A 16222-nucleotide genomic window follows, 5' to 3' on the forward strand; every position below is an offset into this window, starting at 1 on the left:
AGTGGTTTCAGTCAGCCGGCTCTGAACGAAAAGGTTGGCTAGTTGAGCTAGGCTAGTGCTTTTTGTCCCTCTCTGCTATTATAGTTTTTCAAGATGGCGGAACGACATGGAGGCCTCCATGGACTTACCCGTACCATGTAAATAAAGATAAGAAATTCTTTGCTTACGAGGATAAGTCAGTTCGTTGGCAAAGTTAATTTTACACCAACGAGAAAATATTTATGAATAAAGACATTGATTTTAGCTAATACAATACTTTATAAAAAAACTACCATAAGTTTAATTTCAGATGTGTAAATTACGAAAGTCAATTTTTTAACCGAGTGAATCTACGCATGAGAGATCTTCATAAGTCATAACTTCAAACCAAAAGATTAAAAACCAAAGATTAAGCTAAATTACACTAGGTTCCAGCGTACCTAAAAAGTTAAAAAGTTAAAATCATGCATACGTGTTGTGTTCTGACACAAGGCCATTAGCTGATTCTTTTTGTTTTATAAATTTACTTTACTGATTTCTACAAATATCAGCCTGATAATATGTACTTAATACACGATGAAACAAGATAATCATGCTACCAATTACGTCTGACACAATGTTTTTAAGAAAAGTAGAGTTTTAAAATGCAACTAAACCAGATGATTTTTCTTTTGACAAACCTACAGAAATGCATGTCGATTACTAAGTTTCAGGCATAGTGCAAACATGCAATGTTCGAGAAAGTGTAATCTTTGCGAGGTCTCACCCACAAACGCAAAACTTTGTGTTGGGAAAATATTATGGAAGTAATTTTCAAACCGTAATTATATTACATTTATATTTTATTACTATTATGGTTTCATGTTGATTTAAAGTATTTGTTATTAATTAATACCTTTATTTTTATCTAACAATTCAATATCCAGCTCAAAATTTTGTTCAAAAATTGATCTCTGATCCCAAATAATTAGATAATGTAATGCTCACAAGCCACATATATTCTCCTGCATAGTATGTGTGTAAATAGTAGTGCTTAAATCTTTGGCTGTATTTTGTCACCCTCATGCTGATCCATGCATAGCTTTTTACTAAAAGAAAATATTATGGAAGTCATTATCAAACTTGAATTAAACCATATTTTATTTATTAATATTAGGCTTTCGTGCTGATTTAAAGTTTTTTATTTGTTATTAACTAATACCTTTTTTTTTTTTTTTACATCCACCACAAATTTTTTTTCAAAAATTGTTCTCTGACCCCAAATAAACAGATAATGGAATCTTCACAAGCTACAGTTAGATATTATTCTGCTTAGTATGTGTGTAAATAGTTGTGCTTAAATGTTTCGATGTATTTTTACACGCCAACATATTCTGTCACACCGTAGTGATGCAAAGTTCCACACTCTTGTAAAGACTATGGTCTAACTTTAAAACATAATCTTTATACATAAATTCAAAAGACCAAATCACTAAGAAATAATAAAATAATAAATACACAAAAGTTCACAAATGATGGTTTTATTACTATTCAGATAGCAGACGACACTGGTTCACATTTTGAATGTGTGTCTGTTTTAGGTGAAGACTTTTCTTTGAGAGCCGTCGACATTCATTGTTTATAGGAATAAATGACCATTGATAATTTAAGTGTTTGTACTCTGAAGTATTTCTGTTTGAGAATGTTTGACTAAATTGCAACTTTCCCTCTATCTACGATGTGGAATCACACAAAGTATTAACGCAAAAAGTATGTGCATGCTGTTTTACACGTTACAACAGAATCACATATGACTATTGCACTGAGAGAGGCGTATTCATTAAGACTGTTAAACAAATCGGTTTAAACCTGCAGATAACATTGCACAAAGTAAATTCTAGTGATCAACTTTCTAAAAAGTAAATACAACATGAGCCATACAGAGAAGCCACTTGTGATCAGTTTTGTATGTTTGTAATTGACATCATGTTTCTTTTTGTACAGTTTGCAAAAACTATAGTCTCCGAGCGTGGTCAAACATATAGGAATTTATGAAAAACATGAACAGATATTTCTACATGAGATATTTATTTTAGAACATCTTTCAGCTATGTCTACGAAACATCGACATGAAAGATGAGTATTGCTGTTTTTCTGTTACCTATAAAACTATTATACTTCAAACTCGTCTAGCTATTGCCCATTTCACAGCACAGTCGGTTATTTTTTCTACGTGGCTAAACAACGGTTAAGCTAATGAATTACCGTTGAAAGGCGGGATGATTCATTTTTTATTCCGTCTACACCGATACTTTGACACAAGAGTTTTAGTCAGGGGGTCTTTTAGGCCTGATCCAGAAAACAGACATTGTGTTTTATGTCTTAATAATCGTTCTTCTTTTTATGAAAAGTAAGCAGTTTTTGGCCTCATCATCAAAAATGTTTAAACATATTGTAAATATCAATTGTTATATAAATTATATGTGAAACACGCTCAGTCGCATTAGAGTCGGATTCTTGTTTATATTGAAGTTTGTTATTGAACCGCTAGTGTTCTTAAATTGTTTACCACGGTTTCATTTTTAACAACACAATCGTAACACTTTTCGTATTTTGTACGATGTTTTCTTTACACTCTCACCCCATGGATATCGGTTTCCTACAGTTAGCTGTAATGTTGGTGAACTCTAGGCCTTCTCTTTTTCATATACGACAGTATTTGCATGAATTGGCTTGATTTAATAAAATGATGGTTTAAACCACATTATATTATTATACCATTTTTAAATTGCGCTTAAATGTATATTTTATATTTTAACCCTTTATGCAAATATAGAATAGGCCTACCGCACAAGGATCTCTGAAATATTTTTTTCGTGTAAAACATCTATGTAGATCTATGTTTTTAAAAATACAAAGACATCTTTCTACCAGCGACCCTCAAAATCTGGGCATACAACAAAACACAGTGCATCCGTGTAGCTACGATGATTGATCAGAAAATTACTTTGGTCGCTTTGTTTGAAGAAACACTTTAATCAGCTGGTGCTTGATAACTATTAAACAACCCTCAATTCGGTAATGATGCGATATTGATATCGCGTTTTAATTTCAACTCAATGCGCTAAAGGTCTATAACTGAACTTTAACGTCTTAATATTTGGTAAAAGTTAACTTAAAGCCTTACTTTCTAAACGCTTTTTACGGAACTTGTTGCGAACATTCACTCAGCCATATGTTTAAAAAATATATATATTGGTGTAATTAATAGAATTCTCTCTGGCGGTATATGCATAACTTCTCCATGACTTATGATTCAATGAGGCTTTAATCCTACGTAACAGTTTACGATGTCATGACGATGACACCCCTATACAACTCCTCCTACGGGCGGGTGAGCACTATCAGTTGTCCTGATAAACTCTACACAGAGCCCAGCCTCAGTTATCGCACGCAAGCCGGTTTCTCCTAACTGTTTGTGTGTGTGTGTGGTGGTAACGCTGCTAAACCTGGTTTCGACGCTACAGACGGTTGCTTCAAATGGATTCAAAATCGTAAAAACGCTGACTGTTGGGTCTACTGCTACATCTCATTAATCAGAAGTTGAAGGAACATTTGGAAGGAACCGTGGTAAACATTTGGTTGGCCTGCTAAAGCTTGCTTCGACATTCCTGTTTGTTTGAACCTACCGCAAACTAGTCTTCTACGACTCATCATAGCATTTGTCCTAAACAGGTGCGGGTTAAAATCACAGCCTGAGACTATTCAAGGAACACTCAGGGCTATTCTGCGCGAATTAAAAGACGAGCCATTCATCGGTACTAAACTACAAGAAATCAGAGACGAGCTTTTGGACAAATCCAGCAAGGAGATTGTCTCCGACGTCGTCGACCTCTGGCGAGGTTTCTCAATCGTGAATGGAGAGTGACCAAACCCCCACCAGCATGGCTGCTGCCTTTAGCCGAAAGAGTTACATGGAATTCATGTTTAAAGGACATTACAGAACCCAGCTGATTTCATTAATGGAAAGAGTCATCGAGTATTCAAGTGAATCGGATGATGATGATGATGATGATGACGACGTTAATGTTGAAACCAAGCGTGTAAGAAATCTCAAGAAACATATGAGATTGATAAGAGGTACGCCTGATTCTTGGGGTGAATTATCAAACATATGTGTCAACGGTATTGAGCCGCCGTCTGTACTTGTAAAAGATGCTCTGGTTATGATGCTTGAATGCAGCTGTGAGTTAGAAATCCCCGATGTACTCTGTATGTGTACGTATGTGGCCGATGTATGTAAGCTAATGATACCAAAACTAAAAGACAATGACGAGGATGACACGTCCAGAGTTATCGAAATGTTTGTCAATTACATCATAGATCGTAACATGATGGATTGCAGAAATTTCATCTACTGGTTAGACTATCAATGATGTTATTGTTACCCCTTTTTTCACTAGCCTCTAATGTCATTATATCATTTAGAGTTTTGTACGACCATTATTTATTTTATTAATTCTTTTATTATATTACTTATAACATGTAGTCATTATCTATCCTGTTTTTACTGATTGTAATATTAGATGTGTCATTTTAATAAAAAGGTTGAACCACTATGCATATGTGTGTGTGTTATTTCTTTTACAGAGGTCGAAACGAGAACATGTCGGAGCTTTTGAAAAAGCTTATTATAGACCGTCTAACCCTGAGTCTTTAGGCGGTTAAAAACGTTTAAAAGACGCAGTCTTAAAGGATAATGGAGTTCGACTAAGTGATAAGAGGTTTCGGATCGGTTGTCTTCAGGAATTCTATTAATTACACCAATATATATATTTTTTAAACATATGGCTGAGTGAATGTTCGCAACAAGTTCCGTAAAAAGCGTTTAGAAAGTAAGGCTTTAAGTTAACTTTTACCAAATATTAAGACGTTAAAGTTCAGTTATAGACCTTTAGCGCATTGAGTTGAAATTAAAACGCGATATCAATATCGCATCATTACCGAATTGAGGGTTGTTTAATAGTTATCAAGCACCAGCTGATTAAAGTGTTTCTTCAAACAAAGCGACCAAAGTAATTTTCTGATCAATCATCGTAGCTACACGGATGCACTGTGTTTTGTTGTATGCCCAGATTTTGAGGGTCGCTGGTAGAAAGATGTCTTTGTATTTTTAAAAACATAGATCTACATAGATGTTTTACACGAAAAAAATATTTCAGAGATCCTTGTGCGGTAGGCCTATTCTATATTTGCATAAAGGGTTAAAATATAAAATATACATTTAAGCGCAATTTAAAAATGGTATAATAATATAATGTGGTTTAAACCATCATTTTATTAAATCAAGCCAATTCATGCAAATACTGTCGTATATGAAAAAGAGAAGGCCTAGAGTTCACCAACATTACAGCTAACTGTAGGAAACCGATATCCATGGGGTGAGAGTGTAAAGAAAACATCGTACAAAATACGAAAAGTGTTACGATTGTGTTGTTAAAAATGAAACCGTGGTAAACAATTTAAGAACACTAGCGGTTCAATAACAAACTTCAATATAAACAAGAATCCGACTCTAATGCGACTGAGCGTGTTTCACATATAATTTATATAACAATTGATATTTACAATATGTTTAAACATTTTTGATGATGAGGCCAAAAACTGCTTACTTTTCATAAAAAGAAGAACGATTATTAAGACATAAAACACAATGTCTGTTTTCTGGATCAGGCCTAAAAGACCCCCTGACTAAAACTCTTGTGTCAAAGTATCGGTGTAGACGGAATAAAAAATGAATCATCCCGCCTTTCAACGGTAATTCATTAGCTTAACCGTTGTTTAGCCACGTAGAAAAAATAACCGACTGTGCTGTGAAATGGGCAATAGCTAGACGAGTTTGAAGTATAATAGTTTTATAGGTAACAGAAAAACAGCAATACTCATCTTTCATGTCGATGTTTCGTAGACATAGCTGAAAGATGTTCTAAAATAAATATCTCATGTAGAAATATCTGTTCATGTTTTTCATAAATTCCTATATGTTTGACCACGCTCGGAGACTATAGTTTTTGCAAACTGTACAAAAAGAAACATGATGTCAATTACAAACATACAAAACTGATCACAAGTGGCTTCTCTGTATGGCTCATGTTGTATTTACTTTTTAGAAAGTTGATCACTAGAATTTACTTTGTGCAATGTTATCTGCAGGTTTAAACCGATTTGTTTAACAGTCTTAATGAATACGCCTCTCTCAGTGCAATAGTCATATGTGATTCTGTTGTAACGTGTAAAACAGCATGCACATACTTTTTGCGTTAATACTTTGTGTGATTCCACATCGTAGATAGAGGGAAAGTTGCAATTTAGTCAAACATTCTCAAACAGAAATACTTCAGAGTACAAACACTTAAATTATCAATGGTCATTTATTCCTATAAACAATGAATGTCGACGGCTCTCAAAGAAAAGTCTTCACCTAAAACAGACACACATTCAAAATGTGAACCAGTGTCGTCTGCTATCTGAATAGTAATAAAACCATCATTTGTGAACTTTTGTGTATTTATTATTTTATTATTTCTTAGTGATTTGGTCTTTTGAATTTATGTATAAAGATTATGTTTTAAAGTTAGACCATAGTCTTTACAAGAGTGTGGAACTTTGCATCACTACGGTGTGACAGAATATGTTGGCGTGTAAAAATACATCGAAACATTTAAGCACAACTATTTACACACATACTAAGCAGAATAATATCTAACTGTAGCTTGTGAAGATTCCATTATCTGTTTATTTGGGGTCAGAGAACAATTTTTGAAAAAAAATTTGTGGTGGATGTAAAAAAAAAAAAAAGGTATTAGTTAATAACAAATAAAAAACTTTAAATCAGCACGAAAGCCTAATATTAATAAATAAAATATGGTTTAATTCAAGTTTGATAATGACTTCCATAATATTTTCTTTTAGTAAAAAGCTATGCATGGATCAGCATGAGGGTGACAAAATACAGCCAAAGATTTAAGCACTACTATTTACACACATACTATGCAGGAGAATATATGTGGCTTGTGAGCATTACATTATCTAATTATTTGGGATCAGAGATCAATTTTTGAACAAAATTTTGAGCTGGATATTGAATTGTTAGATAAAAATAAAGGTATTAATTAATAACAAATACTTTAAATCAACATGAAACCATAATAGTAATAAAATATAAATGTAATATAATTACGGTTTGAAAATTACTTCCATAATATTTTCCCAACACAAAGTTTTGCGTTTGTGGGTGAGACCTCGCAAAGATTACACTTTCTCGAACATTGCATGTTTGCACTATGCCTGAAACTTAGTAATCGACATGCATTTCTGTAGGTTTGTCAAAAGAAAAATCATCTGGTTTAGTTGCATTTTAAAACTCTACTTTTCTTAAAAACATTGTGTCAGACGTAATTGGTAGCATGATTATCTTGTTTCATCGTGTATTAAGTACATATTATCAGGCTGATATTTGTAGAAATCAGTAAAGTAAATTTATAAAACAAAAAGAATCAGCTAATGGCCTTGTGTCAGAACACAACACGTATGCATGATTTTAACTTTTTAACTTTTTAGGTACGCTGGAACCTAGTGTCATTTAGCTTAATCTTTGGTTTTTAATCTTTTGGTTTGAAGTTATGACTTATGAAGATCTCTCATGCGTAGATTCACTCGGTTAAAAAATTGACTTTCGTAATTTACACATCTGAAATTAAACTTATGGTAGTTTTTTTATAAAGTATTGTATTAGCTAAAATCAATGTCTTTATTCATAAATATTTTCTCGTTGGTGTAAAATTAACTTTGCCAACGAACTGACTTATCCTCGTAAGCAAAGAATTTCTTATCTTTATTTACATGGTACGGGTAAGTCCACGGAGGCCTCCATGTCGTTCCGCCATCTTGAAAAACTATAATAGCAGAGAGGGACAAAAAGCACTAGCCTAGCTCAACTAGCCAACCTTTTCGTTCAGAGCCGGCTGACTGAAACCACTGAAGCGGTCAGTGAGAGGCGCTTGAAAGATTGCACGGCACTTCATAATGCAATCCTCGTAGCCATGATAAAGCTTAAAAATTTAATCTAAAAGGAAACGCGACCGGCAAATTTAAAACGAGGGTAAATATGGGGGTGGCTTTTCCCAGGTGGATAGAGCTAATGAAGGAGAAAAGACTTTGAAAGGGACACCGAAGTCCTGCTTTCTCCTCGACAGTTAAGTCAGTGTTATGGTCTAAATTACAAGCTTTTTCATTCCGTGGTTGTGTAATTAATTATATAGGCAACATAACGGTAAAACGTGTATAGTTAAACTCGATGAAGTGCAATTGGACGACAGGGCGTAGCTTCTTGGCACATAGCGGTTACCGTAGTTGCAATACGCATTTGAAAAAGCGAAGCGCTAGAGAGCACTATGCGTTTGAATGCAAAATACAATATCACCGCTAGATGGGGAAATTTCTACACAGCGTACCATTAAGGACTAAGCTATAGGGTATTTAACAAAAAGCCTGCAAAAATGGAGGAGGTCAAAGGGGCATGCTTCCCGCTATAGTATCATCAGCTCTCTCCAAAGGCTGTTCCAACAGACAAACTGTCGCATCAACAAATGATAACATTTTAAAATTCTACATATATTTTGAGTAGATAACCGATAGTATACTCTCAGTAAAGGGGTTCACCCTGTGTGTTTCCACAATGAATAAGGATAGTTTGGGAGATACAAGAAAAGTAAAAATGATCTTATACGTACAATAGATCATAGCTACCGTAGAAAAAGTAAGATCATGCTTTGAATTAAGACGAGTAAAATTATATATTCGCTCAAGACAAACTTTACTTATTACTCATGGACCACAGAGGCACATCGCGTCTCTGAACATGTGTGGTGATTTTCTAAATGATACAATTTAATCTAAATAAGAGCAATGTAGAGTCCTGGGATTTCTTTTAAAACAACAAAAACATTGTGACAACATGTTTCATGTCGCATGGACAAAAATACTGTTTGAAATAAGATCTAAGACGCCAAAGCACAATTCTTGATTTATAAAAAAATGTATTTTATTTTTTGAACAAACGATGTTTAGTAAAAAAATAATACCTTAGGTTAAATTTATGAAATTCATTTATATCATACAGAAGTAGAAGATAAATAGAAGATACGATTTTAATAAAACTTTACAGATTTGATTTAAACGGTCTTTTAATTTGAAAAGATCTCATTTAAAATTTTAAGATTATGCTTTTAATTAAACAAGTTTAATATGAATAAAACAGTGGAAAGCAGACTAACTTTGCATATGCTGGGGCATTGTGACCCCAGAGGCTCATCTGGCCTGTCACTTCTCTCATCTCTGTGAGGGTGTGAAGCTTCATCTCACCCTGTAGTTTATCCCTGAAGGATCTGGGAGGGTTTTTGTTTATGACATCTTAAACTATTTGTTTTTTTATTGTTAGTTTCTACTACTTCTTCAGTTCTATGAAAATGTAAGGAGTTTTTATATTTTATATTTGTATATATATATATAATTTTTATATATATTATTTAGCTAAAACTAAGGTTAAATTGTTTGAATACATTTTGTCATTATACATTGAGTTATATACTTTATTTGAGTTTATGGAACCAACTTAGTGTGTGAGAGTGCAAAACAGTATGTAAAAAACAATGTAAAAATGCAGTTTTCTGTGATGGTCGTGTTTAGGTGTACGGGGTAGAATATGCTGTTACAGTACAAAAATCATTATGGTTATATTAATAACAATTATACTTTGGGTCACCGTTAAAAAAAAAGATTGTAAAGATGTAAAGATTTCATTTAAACAATCTTTTCATTTTTAAAAGATCATATTTAAACTTTTACGATTATGCATTGAAATAAATTTAGTACGAACAAAACTTTGGCTCTGGAAAGGCGTTAGCAGACTAACATTACGTGATGCACAGAGGCTCATCTGCTCTGTCACCCTATATTCTGAAGCTAACATTATTGTAAAATAACGTATTTCTCTGAAGATGTGCTGGTGATCGGAAGGAGCTTATAAGCAGGCTATCAATGGGGCTCGGCCTGAGGCATCACAGATTCTAAAAGTCTTCATTGTTGCTCTCTCACTACAGATAGGCCTATGTGGGGATTTTCTCACAGATACTACTTGAGGAATTATTAAACATTTCACACAATGTGTGAGATAACTTGTGAGAGCCGCAAATTTCAAAGTTCTTTACATGCACCCTGATAAATAAAAAAATATAGTCAAGTTTTCCCCAGAGACCATCGATATAGCATAATTGTTTTTTATGAATTCATTGAATAAGTTTGAAACTATTTCAAACTTTTAATGCTTATACACTATGAAATAAATTTAGCAAACATTCACAGTCTCATTCTGATCACTGAACACAGCCCTCTGACTGTCAAACGCTGGTTTGAGAGAGAGAGAGAAAGAGAGAAATACTCTGGGGTTCTTTTCAACTTTAAATGGTCAATATGGACATCTATGTGATAGGAGCTACTTCAACCCTGGTGAAAATGTAAGATGATTTTATTTTTATCTAAATCTAACATAATTGCTACAGTAAATTTGTAAAATATTTATTTTAAATGAACAGAATGCTTTTCAACTTCATTAATTTAGTAAGATTTTTTAATGAACGGCATGATTTTCAACTTCAGTAATTTAGTAAGATTTTAAATGAACAACAATTAGTAAACTATTTATTTTATATATGATATATTTTAATTTATACACTTCTAAAGGAACACAATGCTTTTCAATGGGCTCAGGAACGTGTCACAAAAACAGATACCAGGCCAGCCACACACTGGTGTGACAGAGAGAAAAGACTTCAGGGGAAACACTTGTGGGTTTTTTTCAACCATGGTGAAACAGTAAGATGATTTTATTTTTGTTTAATTTATATACTTTTAATTGAACAGCATGGTTTTTCAACTTGAGTCAGTGTCAAATATTTGTGAATGACTAAATGTAAATTTTATAATCATTTCATTTAAATGAACATAATGCTTTTTCAACTTCTGTGTGAGATAAACTTTCAAGGTCCTCAGCAATGCGGAGGGGGGGGGAAATTCCTGCTTTGACACACACACACACACACACACACACACACACACATAGACGCGCGTGCTCCCTATGTTTTTGAGACAGAGTCAGATCATTCATACATTGGATTGTTTGCAATACTTTTGTGGCTCCATTTTATTTAAACTTTTTGTGTGAGGTTTTATTTTATATTCTTGTACAGAACAGATAAACTTTCACCATTTTATTTAAACTGAAATGCTTGGTTCAGTGAATAATTCTACATTTTATTCAAACTTTTTGTGTGAGGTTTTATTTTATATTCTTTTACAGAACAGATAAATTTCACCATTTTATTTAAACTGAAATGCTTGGTTCAGTGAATAGTTCTACATAGTTTTATTCAAACTTTTTGTGTGAGGTTTTATTTTATATTCTTTTACAGAACAGATAAACTTCCAGCATTTTTTCTTATCACTTTCACAGCTCCCCTTGATAAAGCTCAGGAATGCGGTGACCAAAACACCAACTTCAAACAATCAAAGTAACTGTCACCATCAAAGCCAATACATCTCAAACTAACTGTCACATCACTTTGTAACTGTAACATCAAAGCTTATGTTAATATCAAAGGCCAATACCTCCCTTTTCTTGATCAAATGAACTTCAAACTAACTGTCACACATCCATCATTTTGACAGAAGCTGTAACCGCAAGGGGCGGAACTAGGTCAAAGGTAACCATCCATCATTTTGACAGAAGCTGTAACCGGAAGGGGCGGAACTAGGTCAAAGGTAACAGGAAGGGGCGGAACTAGGTCAAAGGTAACAGGAAGGGGGGGAACCGGAAGGGGCGGGACAAGGGGCTGGACAGGAAGGGGAGGAACCGGAAGGGGCGGGGGAAGATCAAAGGATAGACACGCCCACCTGTCAATCATATGGTCATAAATCATTTTGACACTTGCCGTAGGCTATTAACTACTAATGTTGGTAACTAAACAGTTTCTGGTTCCCATTTTTTTCCCCATACAATGGAAGTCAATGGGAACCAAAACGGTTTGGTAACCAACGTTCTTCAAAAGATCTTTTATGTTCTGCAGAAGTAAGAAATGCATCCCTGTTGACGCTTGTTTTCATGAACAGTCATGTGGAAAAAAAGGACACCCTTTAGGATTTTATGGTTTTACGTATCAGAACATAATAAAAAATTCTTCTGGTTGTTAGCAGGTCTTAAAATGAAGTAAATACAATCTCAGATGAACAACAACAAATGACATATTACACAGTGTTATTATTTATTTAACAAAAATTAAGCCAAAATGCAAAAGCCATGGGTGACAAACTAAGTACACCCTGTGATTCAATTGCCTGTAGAGCCACTTTTAGCACCAAAACGTTGAAGGAATCGTTTTCTGTATTACAGCATCAGCCTCTCACATCGTTCTGAAGGAATTTTGGCCCGCTCTTCTTTACACCGTTGCTTCAGTTATATATATACTAGAGCTTTTGGTGAAGATCAGATTCATTTTAAAATCATTGTTTGGTTCATTTGGTTAGTGTGAAAGTGTTTTTTTCCCCCTAAACTTGTTTGCATAGGCGACAATCGTTCATGAACCACACATGAACTCAGGTACAATTTGCAATTATCATTATAGTAAAAAGGTTGTATTTCGCTTTAGTTGAATAGACACAAAAAAGAGAAGAAGAGTTTGTGCAAGGATGTCTCGATTTTAGCCCATTCTCTTGCTTATCTCTATTAAGCAGCACATTGACCCCCTTCCTCCAGTGTGTCTCGTGCTTGTGTTCTTGCAGGCTCGAGAGCACAGAGTGAAGAGTCCAATTCCCAAAAGGATGCGTTACGATTCTGAACAGAGATCTCAGCTCTCGGTGGCACATACACATCGAGGTGAGTGTGTGAGAAAACGCATGGTTCTTAAATTAGCAGCAAGTGCCTGTAGCCGTTTGGCAAATGAGATGGTCTTTTCTCTCTCTCTCCTTCATTCTATCTTATCGTTTTCTAGTCATTTTCCCCCTCAGTATTTTTTAAATGTACTTATATGCTGTTATCTCACTATTTCCAAGTGGATCCCCATGTTCCCTCCCTTCATATATCTATCTCAGCACATAGTGTAAGTGGAGGGGAGGAGAGGACAGAGCTCTGGTGATGTGAAGGGGCTGACTAGAGAGGATCTTGAAGGGAGATCCTTGACTTGGTTCCTTTGGAAACGTCTCATGCCATGAATTGATATTACACCCCTATCACACATACATGCACACACATCTCAGATGCAGATTGTTACAGCTCAATAAGCAACCAGATATATCACAATTCATGTTAATTATGCTTGCCATTTTTCTGCTGCATCTTTAACTCTGACTGATTGCAATTCTTGGTAAATTTGTAAATTTAAAATGACAAAATAATAATAAAAAAAACACTTACGAGATGAGCTACAACGGATTGCCAGAACTCGCAATTTGACAGCAATCAAACATAATAATTCACTACCTGCAATTTTGCTTAATGCATAAAGGTGAATTGTTTTTAAAGATTATGAGTTTTGACTCTGTGAGGGAATAACTTTGCAAGTTACTTGCTGAGAACTAAAACTCCTTGAAGATATATACATATATATATTTTGGCTTAATTTTGTTAAATAAATAATAACACTGTAATATGTCATTTGTTGTTGTTCATCTGAGGTTGTATTTACCTAATTTTAAGACCTGCTAACAACCAGAAGAATTTTTTATTATGTTCTGATACGTAAAATCTTAGGCACATTAGTATTTTTTTTCAACCTAGATGCAGGTAAACCTATTGTAGGAGCGCCCAAAAATCAAACGAGGAACCTTTAAAATAACATAATAGGAGAACTTTAAGATCTTTAAGAGGTTTTTAATATCATGAGAAGCATAAATTCAGTCAAGTGTGTCCAAACTTTTGACTTTAAGTTTACTGTATTTGCAAATGTAAAACCTATTCAATGCAATAACCAAAGTCTTGGTTGGTTAAGAACTGAAATGACTCAATGGTTTAGTTATTCATACCAGATGTCTGATTTGGAGTCGTATCCTCTGTGGCTGAAGGCTTCAGGGCTCATGTAGTACGGGGTACCTGTGAAGGTAGTCGCCAGGTCACATGACCCCATCAGCAGACAGGATACACCAAAGTCACCTTTAAAGAGTGTTTGAAAAAGTTCTATCAGCACAACTCCTTTTAAAAAAAGAGTTTTGCAGACAAAACTTAAGGAAATTGTTTACAGTGTAACAAAATAAGGAATATTTACTCTTCTATTTAGACTAACAAACACTATAATGGCCCCAAATAAGCTTTTGAATGTTGAGACTATTTGTGAGTTAACATGCACATGCTCATTGAGATTCTCACTTGAACATTATTTTTTGAGTTTAGAGTCTATGTGTGTCTTCCTGTGTTGAAATGTAATGAAACAACATTAGGTTGCAAGATGTGCTCTTTTTTAGAGACAAAAAGCCGTGCAGGATGTCATCTCCTTCAGAGCCAACCAGTCACAATTTAAAATGTAATAGACAAATGAAAGCTTCCTTGGTTTGTTTACTGAACATCTGCTGAAAAAGAGACCTGTGGTTGCTTTGACACAAATTAATTGGATACTGTAAATGATACATTTAACATTTAGTGAGTGTACAAATACAAGTTGGCTGAGGTACTGAGGACAGTTGTTGTACACTTGCCGGAAGAACTCCAAAATCTCAATGCATTGCCCATCGTGACCGTTTTTTCATAGTGCAAAATTAAACATTTTAGTTGTGTTAAACACTTTGGCCAGAACTTGAAAATATCTTGCATAATGCTGAATTGATATAATGAGTTTTCTCAACATTTAATTTTTTACAGTGTGACCTGAGAATTAGTTTGAAGTAAACCCTGTTTTTTTGGCAGGCTAAGGCGAGAAACTGACGTAAAGCAACAAAAATGCACAGAATAGCGTTCAAATGAGTCTGCTGTATGGAATAATTTCATCCTACAAGAACACACAAATACATTATTTTGCACAGAAATTAGCTAAAAGTGACAACTTTATGGTGTGATGACATAAAAAATTATAACAGGATTTTTTTATGCTTCTTAATGCACCTATTTATGATAGAAAATATAAAAGTGATGATTATCTGCCTCCAAGAAGAACAACTTCTTTCTATCTGACCGACGTACTTTTTTTTTTTTTGACTGGGTAATGATCCTGTTTCTTTGTAGATGAGTGTTTTAACTGTCATAAAAGAAGGGCCTGTTTTACCAGATGGGAGGTGTTTGGGTTTTTGGTGTCATTAAAAGTCGCATCTGAAAGCGTTGCAAGAACATCAAACACACATCAAGCATCCTTTGGGCTGCGAAGCAAGAGTTTACCTATCTTAACAATGTTCTTCCTTAGAAATATATTTTTGGCCTTTAGATCTCGGTGAAGTATTCTCCTGTTTAAGCAAGACAAACAAGAATCAACAGACACCGAAGCAGCAAGAATCAAAGATTTAGAGAAGTGTTGTTCAGTTGTGGCCATATTTGTCTTGCAAAGTGCACATTTTTGTGTAAGGGTGAGCAATAAAAGACATAAAACAAATACTTTTGAATGTAAAAATAGAAAATAGGTCAGTTATGAATTATTCACAGGGAGAAAGAAGAGTGGTGTTCTCTGCTCACCTCTGATGTATGTAATGTACTCCCAACAGAAGCTGACAGAGCCATTCACAGACCTGAGGCTCTGACAACACCCTGTCTGTCCGTTTTAGCTCATCTAACTTACAGTCCAAATCTTTGTCCTGAGGAACAGAGAGAAAATAAAAAGTTATAAATGAAAATCCATTCTGTTTTGCATGAAGCACTGGGACTCTAGTCACGGCTACATAGCAAAGACAAAAAGCTGATTAAATAAACAGTCTTTGTTCCCAAAAAGATACTTCAAAGAATAATAATGTGCTGTTTTGTCTACTTTACTATATGTTTCTCTCATTCTCTCTGATCTTTCTTTGTTTGCATTAGTGGATTGTGAAGTCATCTTTAAGAATGTGAGCCTTTACGGACCCATTTACACTTCAGACAAAACCCACATTTCCCTGCTCACATGCACACTGGCAGCGGCAGTCACAATGCCCAGAGTCTCCTGAGACTTCTGCAGGGAGCGTGAATGAAAGCAAAAGAGAG

At 34.6% G+C, this 16222-nt stretch overlaps 1 protein-coding gene across 3 annotated transcripts in view; it reads right to left on the minus strand.

Annotated features, from left to right (window-relative positions):
* Positions 1–16222, minus strand: part of nek11 (NIMA-related kinase 11) — a 111428-nt gene that overhangs the window by 69612 nt on the left and 25594 nt on the right. For all 3 annotated transcript variants that reach the window (XM_077214970.1, XM_077214972.1, XM_077214973.1), the window contains exons 4-6: positions 15722–15840; positions 15431–15495; positions 14092–14218 (exon numbers count right to left, since the gene is read on the minus strand). In XM_077214970.1, the coding sequence (XP_077071085.1) occupies positions 14092–14218; positions 15431–15495; positions 15722–15840 (311 nt within the window). The remainder of the gene's footprint in view (positions 1–14091; positions 14219–15430; positions 15496–15721; positions 15841–16222) is intronic.

This window comes from Siphateles boraxobius, unplaced genomic scaffold (assembly GCF_051911475.1).
Source record: "Siphateles boraxobius isolate OS27281-9 unplaced genomic scaffold, OSU_SipBor_1 68, whole genome shotgun sequence".
Taxonomy (NCBI): domain Eukaryota; kingdom Metazoa; phylum Chordata; class Actinopteri; order Cypriniformes; family Leuciscidae; genus Siphateles; species Siphateles boraxobius.